Source organism: Lactuca virosa, chromosome 8 (assembly GCF_052849685.1).
Source record: "Lactuca virosa cultivar CGN04683 chromosome 8, Lactuca_virosa_CGN04683_v6, whole genome shotgun sequence".
NCBI classification, from domain to species: Eukaryota; Viridiplantae; Streptophyta; class Magnoliopsida; order Asterales; family Asteraceae; genus Lactuca; species Lactuca virosa.
The window spans coordinates 7,421,108-7,429,914 of NC_136433.1; the positions used below are offsets into that span (position 1 = coordinate 7,421,108).

General features: G+C 33.7%; 1 protein-coding gene across 2 annotated transcripts; it reads right to left on the reverse strand.

Annotated features, from left to right (window-relative positions):
- Window positions 1-6,263: 6,263 nt before the first annotated feature.
- On the reverse strand, window positions 6,264-8,550 carry LOC145129166 (uncharacterized). 2 transcript variants are annotated; one of them, XR_013717342.1, is made up of 3 exons: window positions 7,560-8,550; window positions 6,500-7,083; window positions 6,264-6,401 (listed from the first exon to the last, which is right to left on the reverse strand). XR_013717342.1 is itself a non-coding variant. In XM_079063895.1 (2 exons), exons 1-2 carry the CDS (start codon window positions 7,049-7,051, stop codon window positions 6,354-6,356), a joined length of 600 nt encoding a protein of 199 aa, XP_078920021.1. In that variant the 5' UTR covers window positions 7,052-7,077; the 3' UTR covers window positions 6,264-6,353. The 2 variants fall into 2 exon arrangements, 1 of the variants encoding a protein (XP_078920021.1); XM_079063895.1 differs by lacking the exon at window positions 7,560-8,550 and having other exon boundaries at window positions 6,500-7,077.
- Window positions 8,551-8,807: the final 257 nt, after the last annotated feature.

Consider the following 8,807-nt stretch of genomic DNA (forward strand, 5'->3'; position numbering starts at 1 on the left):
ACAAGAAAAAGTAGAAACACTAACTAAATTATTTGCAGCACTAGAAATTCCATCTGAAACTCAAGAAAATAATATAGAAATAGAAAATAATTCAGATGATAATGACGCAGAAGTAATATATGATTTTTCTTCAGATAATGAAAACCCTTATTCAAATTCATATAGAGATTCACAAAACAATTTTGGATTAAAACGAAAACAATCATATGTTGAAGATGATTATCAAAGTCAATATATTTATGGACCACCTTCATTAGAAGAAAATTTTTTATATAGACAAGGAATGGTTAAAAATAAACAAAACAAATGGGAAAAAAATACCTCCTCAATACATACCTAAATTATTTACATTTCCAACAAATTCAGATATTCTTTTTATTGATTGTGACCAAAATCCTGAAGCAAAAATTCAAGAATGGAGTAATAAAATGGGAGTACAAATTCAGTTAACCGAAGAATTAAGAAATTTACACCCAAAACATTTTCTTAATTATATCATTCATAAAACACAAGGTAACGCATATCGTTTCCTTTCATCTCTTGATGAAACCGAAACAATGATGATAGCCACCACTGATGTTATGGAAACATTTAAAAATGTATTAAGCCGTCTTATTCAGGAATTCATAGGAAAACAAATTGAAGATAAAATATCAAAAGAAGCTTTTCAATTAGAATCATTATGGCATTTAACTAATTTACGAATTTGTAATATGTGTTATTTAGAACCATTTATATGTGAATATTCTGAACATTATTATAATTTAGATTCCATTAGAAAAAAGGCAGCATTAGATATGTTCTATCAAAAATTATCATCATTAGTAAGCCAAAGTGTAATAAAAGATTTCCAAGAAGCATTACAACAAAATAAAGTTGCAGACACCTTAGGAGCACGAATAAGCATATTAAAAGCATGGATGCAGAAAAAATGTTTAGAACAAAAAACAGCACAAGATGCAAAAATTGATTTATGTTGTGACATCCTTTCTAACAAAGTAAATCAATATGGTTGTAAAGAAAAACAACAAAGTAAAAAGAAAATTTGGAAAAAACAAACTTATAAACCCAAATATAAAGAATATTATAAACAAGGGGAAAGAAAATATTTCCGAAATAGAAAACAATATAAACAAAAATATCAATCCAAAACAAATTATTGCCCATCGAATAAAAAAGACTGTAAATGTTGGATATGTCAAGAAGAAGGACACAAAGCTTATGAATGCCCGAAAAAGACTAAAAAAGAAAAAGAAACAAATATATTAAAAATTGCATACGACCTTGGATACGAACCCATAGAAGATTCAGATATAAATTCAGATATAGATATTTATGCATATACAACTGATTCTGATTCAGATGCAGGTACATAATCCTATGAAAAAAGTATTACTAGAATTAGAACTTGAGGGAAACCTCATATCTAATATATCTGGAATATACATTGCTAAAGCATACAATGGTATGAAAGTACCATCTGAAGTAAACAATAATAAAGTATACAATGATATGAATATATCACCAAAAGCATACAGTGATATGAATATATCACCAAAAGCATACAGTGATATGAAAATTCTCATATCATCATTCGAAACAAACAAATTTCAGAAATCATACAGGTACTCAAGAAACGCAAACATTCAGTCCACAAATATATTGAAATGGAAGCAATCATGAAGCAAATCAAACACTAGTTCAAACAGAAAGAAGATCAAGAAGCATCGTTAGTCAGACAACTCGAAGCACTCAGACGAGAAAAAGAACAACTACGACAAACAATACAAATTCTATCATCCCAATCAGTACCTAAAGAAGAAGCAGCTAGCAGTTCAACAACGAAGCAACCAAAAGAAGACATTCAAGAAATTTCATCCGATGATAGTCAGCCACAAACAATGCTCAAGTCAGAAAAACAACCTATAATACAAAATCCAGAAGAATATCCACCACTTCAAGCAGATCAAAATATAAAGAAATGGTACGTGATTTTCAACGGAGAAAACAAAGGAGTATATGACAATTGGGGAATTGCCAGTTCATATATTCTTGGAAGAAATATTATTCACAAAAGTTACAAAACAAAAAATGAAGCAGAAGCCGCATACAACGAAGCATACAAAGCAGTAATAAAAGATAACGTAGAATGTTCAAAAACAGTTCTCCTAACACCACAAAAACCTATGACCAGCTTCACACCACAAAAACCTGTATCCATCCCAAGATCCCTTAACCAATTAAATGCAAAAATTGCCCTTGAATCCATTCTATCAACCAAAGAAAAGGAAGCCATGAAAAAACCATGTGCCAAAAAATTCGCTGAATTATGGGATAGCCTCGTTTCCTACACCGAGGTCCATTCTTTAATGGGTTTTTACCCAGTAGCCAGGCGCCCAGGCCCTAAAGCAGTTTTCCTAGCCGATTTATCAGATCCTATGACTTTATGGGATTATTTTATTCATGGATTCATCGACACTATCTATCTAGAAGGCACCAATTTACACTGCATCAGCGAATTCCCCTCTGCTGTGCAAACTATCATCAGAAATTATAAAATACGCTTTGCAAAACAAGAAAGAGGATTATTCATCAAAATGCATTCTAGCTACCCAATTTTTGATGAAGATTCTCAACTAATTGTCCCAAGTATTACTTTTGCAAACATGGGAATAAGCAACGGCTCAAAACCAACAAAAGATGATCTACCCCGTGAATCACCAACACAAGAGCATCTAATCTTTGCACTTGCCGGTGTTTATTTAGCATCATCACGCATTGACAACGGTAAAGATCAAAGGTCAAGAATCAGAGTAAATTATGCTAGTAAAACTTTCATTATCTACTCTTTAACAGACAATGAAATCACTCCGGAAGCAATGAAAGCAATTGAAACATTCGAACAACCTTTCGAAAATTTTTCTCATCAACTGGCTGAATTACCCGATGATATCAAGAAACAACTTTGAAAACATATTATGCATGCTCCAAGACACAATTGCAGTCACTGTTCAGAAAACACAGAAGAAACACCATTCATGGAAGATTAACGTCAGCCATGACACAAGCAAACATTATTCAAAAACATGTCTTTTCGGAGGCGGGAGGAATGACGTAAGCAATGACATAAGAAGCCATTATTAAAGAAGACACATTATTGAAGACATGTGGCATTTCAATATGGAAAGGAATTTGTAATTATTTATGGTTTTGTCTTTTATAATTATTGTATGCAAAGTGTTGGTAGCATAGTAAAATAAAGTATGTAAGACCTTCAATACTCTAGGGGGCATTAATGTAAATAGGTTTGTCATATTGCAATCAACCGATTGCAGTTCTATTATTGTACTCGGCTCCTTTGAGCCTATAAATAGGGCCTTTGCCCATATGGAATGAACAAGCTAAATTTAAGTGTTTAAGATTTGAGTTGTTCTCAATCTTCTTCTGACCACGTGGGGGGGGGGGGGGTTCCCGTGGCACTAGGTGTAAGACCCTGGAGGGTTTCCATGGCTACATTATATGATTATATGCAGGCTATGTGGTAGAGATAACTTTTACAACTAATATGATATGTGTTATGTGGATTGTGTGTGGGGTATGCTCTGGGAGACTCACTAAGCTTTGTGCTTACGGTTTACAGTTTTGGTTTCAGGTATCAACGTTTTGGAAAAGAAGAGCTCGGATTGATCGCAATGAACACACCTAAGACTTCCGCAATGAATGATTTTGGGATAAACTCTAATACATGTTTTACTTAACGATGATTTGTAATGTTTGAAGTAAATGATATTAATGTTTTAGCTATATTAAAAATGAAATTTTAACCCTTCATTTTTGGGTCGTTACACTTTGATATCTCGACTTTGGGAGACTGTAACTCATTGAATATGAACCTAAAATTGACAAAATTATAGTCTAAAATCATGTATCTAAACTATAATCTGAAAAAAAATCGTATGTCAATCTGACTTTAAACGAATGAGATATGCATGTTTTAACATTTTTAAAGAATACAAAGTACAAAAAAATAGCAAAAAAGTTGAAAATTTTAAGTTTTGATATCTTGACTTCCGGGGACTGTAATTCATTGACTATTAAACCCAAAATGACAAAATTACAGTATAAAATCATGTACAAACTTTAAACTACAAGTTGAAAAAAAAAACGCATGTCAATCGGACTTCAAACGAATTAGATATGCATATTTTAAAATTTTCATAAAATACAAAAAAGCTAAAAACTCTCAACTTTGATATCTTGATTTTGGGGGACTGTAAGTCAATGAATATAAAACTAAAAAGGACAAATTTATAGTCTAGAATCATGTACAAACTCTAAATACACGTTGGAAAAAATGGCATGTCAATCCTACTTGGAACGAATGGGATATGAATGTTTTAAACTTTTCACAGAAACTAGTTTCGGACCCTAAATGTGGTTCCAGTTCTTAAACCCGGTTTACCCGAACCCGATGGACCCAAACCCGGATTACCCGGAACCTGAATAAAGTCATTTTTTACATCCAAAACCTGAACCGGTTCTATATATTCCAGTTCTAACAGTTCCGGTTCCGGTCTGATTCCGGTTTCGATCCGGTTTTTTTCGGTTTTAAATCTCATCCCTATTGTAGAGTCGATGTAGACATACAAGTTGTAGATATATGTTAATATAACTTTAGTCGAATATGAAGATGAGAGAAATGATTGGAGGTTAATTGGCATTTGGTTAATTTGTTTTTGTTTTTTAATAAAAAATACTTAATAATTATAAGTTTATAATGGGTAATAACTAAATAATAAGTTATGAAAATCTTAGTAACCAATCTATAAGTTTATATATATAAATTAAGTAGTTTATTCGGTTTAACCCAAACCAACCCATATAAGATATCATTATTCTGTTAATCAATCTGAATTAACCGAAAACCAAATAACCCGAACCAAATTAACCAAACATTATTTGGTTCGGTTTGGTTATTTGGTTTTGGTTTTCTAACACAAACCTAGGTATAGGATGGGAAGGGGTTAGGGGTGTTTTTATTTATAAGATATTAATATAAATAAATATTATTTACGTAAATTAGGAATTGGTGAAAGAAAATGATAAAAGATATTAGAAAGGGTAAAAACGTAATTTTAGATGGGTCAAAAACTGTAAGAAATTAAAACCATAAAGATCATTTTCATTAAAAAAATTAGGTACTAAGAATGCAACTTTTTATAAAATACATGAACCATTTATGTAATTTTGTCTATATTTATGTATAATATGTATTCGAAATCTTTATATCAATCGATTAAATTAATTTAATAATTATTTTAGAGTCGTGTGTGGCCACATATACACGCATGTTCCTTACAGTAATATTTGGCAATGCCCTAAGTAATCTATTTAAGTATTTATAACTCTTGTTAGTGTATTATAATATATTTTTAAAAAGGCATACCTTCTAGTTCTCGTTGACTACAAATGATAGATTAATGAATGACCAAGAATTCAAAAGACATAAAAATCACATTGCAAAGCCACTATGCAGCGATGATCAATTATAGTGTATGGTGGAATGATTCATTGAAACAAACAAAATTTTACTATTTGCAAGGAAAATATGTGACTAGCAATTTCTTAACGGACTTTATTTGATAGGGACCGTTAAAAATATCATAAATATATATCGTGAAGAATAAGTTGTACTCTCACGAATGTTTATATGTGGTGTTTTATGTCATATAATAATAATAATAATAATAATTCCCACAAGTTTGTGGTCAAATATTTTGTGATAGATGTGGGTGTCTTGTTAAATTCCGGGGACGTGAAGCTGGAAATTCGATTTTCTTAATCTACCTCTTGCGGTGTCACATATGGAGAATTTTCTTCTGGAAATTCCTATGGGGGCTGAGTTTGCCCTGTAAAAAAAATCGAATCCAGGGTGCTTGCTGAAATATTGCGAGTAGGCTTCCGGTTAATTCGTTTCCGTTTCCAAAAAGTCAACTACATAAGTTAATTTTTTTTTCTCATTTTATGCAAAAGAATGAAAGCCTATAATCCGAGGGGGAATAAGGTAATCGGAATTTCTTTGAATGATTATTTCAAAAGCCCAAATATGTTGGGCTGGATCTGTAGACGTGAACCAAAGCCCATTTGATCGATCCATTGATTCATTTGGGTTTAATTTTAGCAAAATGTTTTGGTTGGTAGTTTGGAAATTGTAAACGAGTTTTGGATTGAAATAATTTAACAAGATCCATGACGCAAAATGGGAATCATAAAATAAGAAAGATCCATTTAATGAGCAAATGTTCCAGAAATTCCATGGTAGTTGCAGTATGTACACAACACAGCTAGACGATCTATCGTCTCCATGGGACGACTTGATTAATGCTTTGATTCATGTTTTCCTGTAAATTTACACCAACATTTTACTTAATTAGGTCAAACTTTCTATTTTAACAAAGGGCCCTAAACTAAAGATTCATAAAGTTTGGAAGTTAATTACCAAGATGCTAAAAGCGGTTTTGTTGAAGAAGATGAGGCCACGTGTCGTTGAAACTTTGTTGTTTTTAACGTTGGAATCAAGAGAATCTGAAAAGACGTCATTTAATGATGAAGAGGAATCACCATCTCTGCTGCTGCTGCTGATATACGTGAAACTATCTAAACTCCATGATCGGAGCTGATGCGATGATGTTCCCTTACACATCATCATCTTCCTCAATCCCATCATCATCTTCCACTTACTTCTACCAGGTGAAGACATGCCGGAATAAGGTTCATCCAGCACACTTGTTGGTGACTGTGTCTGTATACTCTCTTCTTTGGTATTCATCAACAGTCTCGGAGGGAGATTCAAACACCTCACACCTTGTGGTGCCGGATCACTGGTAGTGGTGCATCTTGGTTTTCCGGGTGCCTCCTCCCATTGAAACGGGATGGTTGCTCCAGCTCCGGTGTAGGTGTCTGGTGGCGGAGTAAAGCCACCCTCCAGCTCCAGTCTACTGAAACGCTGTGAAAACAGTAATAATAATTTTGGTTCCTCTTCAAACCCCATCTTCCAAGTCCTACTGTTGATTGATTCTTCACCTGAAAACAAAAGGGTAGAAGTAGTAACTAGATTGTTAATTTGTTATTGCAGGCCTAGTGAAAATCACAAAATTGCCCTTACACCCACTTGTAGTCATGCATTTATAACACTACACGTTGCTTGCTACAAGCCGATAGAATAACAAATTAACAATGTATTAGATATTAATTAAAGTTGTTTACAATTACAAGGTAAATATTTTCTGCTCCTAAGTCCTAACAGCATCTTTTAAACGGCATTATGTGTTGGGAATAAGGGAATATGCCTAATTCCTAAAGCTAAAACTAAAACACCCAATTTTATGAATACTAACCATGCATGAATATCATCATTGCCCTCATCTCATAAATCATAATCATTCCCCCAAACAATCATCAACTTATTAAGCCAATATGATACATTGTAATATGCATATAACACGTTCTACAGTAGAAGAAATTATTTCCTTATCATGGAGTAATCAATCTATTCTTACAGTAGTAGATGAAATGAATGGCTTTTAACAGTTAACCCAAAGCCATATCACGAACAACAAGACACCACAAACTCTGATCAAGTCCATAGACAATACCACCATCGATTCTTGTTTCTTCCAAATGTACCTCGCCCTTTGCACCCTACTCCCACTTGAAACAGACCCATCGTCATTATCCAAATCCAATTTCCCTTCTTCTGCTCCGTCTTTGTCGGCATCGCCAAAAAACCTTTTCTTCATCGAGGAAGAATCCGTAGACCCTTTGTTCTTCCTTCTCACGGAATTTAAACTCTCTCTGTGATCGTCTTTCAAATCCGCCGCCGATGACGTCGCATCGAATTCCAAATTTGAAGCCAGAAGCTGCTGAAACACCGGACTAAATTCTCCTTGGAAACAATGCCAATTTGGGGAATACAACCGCTGTTTCATCATGCCAGAACTGCAATTATCTATCATACTGGTAAACGCGTTTTTTACGCTTTTGAGAAACAACAAACATTCGGGTTTCTCGAGCGATTCATCAAATATTCCAAAATATACGAAAGGATCAAGGATGAAAAACATGTATGTTTCACCATGAACAGTATGGGAGAAGATGGAATGGAAGGGCGGCGTCTTCTCTAGGCACTTCTTAGCTAAATCGCCAAGATCTGCATCTTTTGAATTGAATTCAGCTAGGATTGTAGTGTCTTTTGCAATGCAAGCGTAGAAGATTAAATTAGGGTTCCAACTCATATTTCAAATTGATCCGTTCACCGCTGTTGGTCTAGATAATTACACAACAAACAAAGAACGATAGATTGAAACATATGCTACATCCATACATGTCGTATTATTCCTTGCTTTTGGAACCATATGAATGCTTGTAGCTAATTGAGAGACGATTTGCAAAATCTCCGATTGTTGACGAATTATTCCTTGCTTTTGGATCAGTCATTGATGACTTAAGTTGTAGTTTTTCTCGAAGGATTAAAAATACAAGGGTTACTCTAATTGTAGCCAAACTAACTTATAGTTTTTGTTTTAAAAGGATCTCATTTTTTTTTTCCTAGTTGTATAAACTTCACTTTTGAATTTTAAAAATAACATAGTCCACGGCCATCAATTAATACCTCCCTTTCTCTCTCTATACCGCCGTAAAGCCTTCTATCGTTCCCTTCCACCGGTGACTGTCTCTAGACCGGACCATGGGTGTAATTTCTTTAAACTATGTGGATGGATCATCAATTTCTCAAAGGTTAATCAAAT

Bases quoted from the DNA above. Each gene is read 5' to 3' on its own strand.
- LOC145129166 (XM_079063895.1), bottom strand. From the start codon at position 7,051: ATGGGGTTTGAAGAGGAACCAAAATTATTATTACTGTTTTCACAGCGT. The intron at 6,402-6,499 runs GTAATTAACTTC...GTAAATTTACAG, and splicing joins AAACCGCTTTTAGCATCTTG to GAAAACATGAATCAAAGCAT.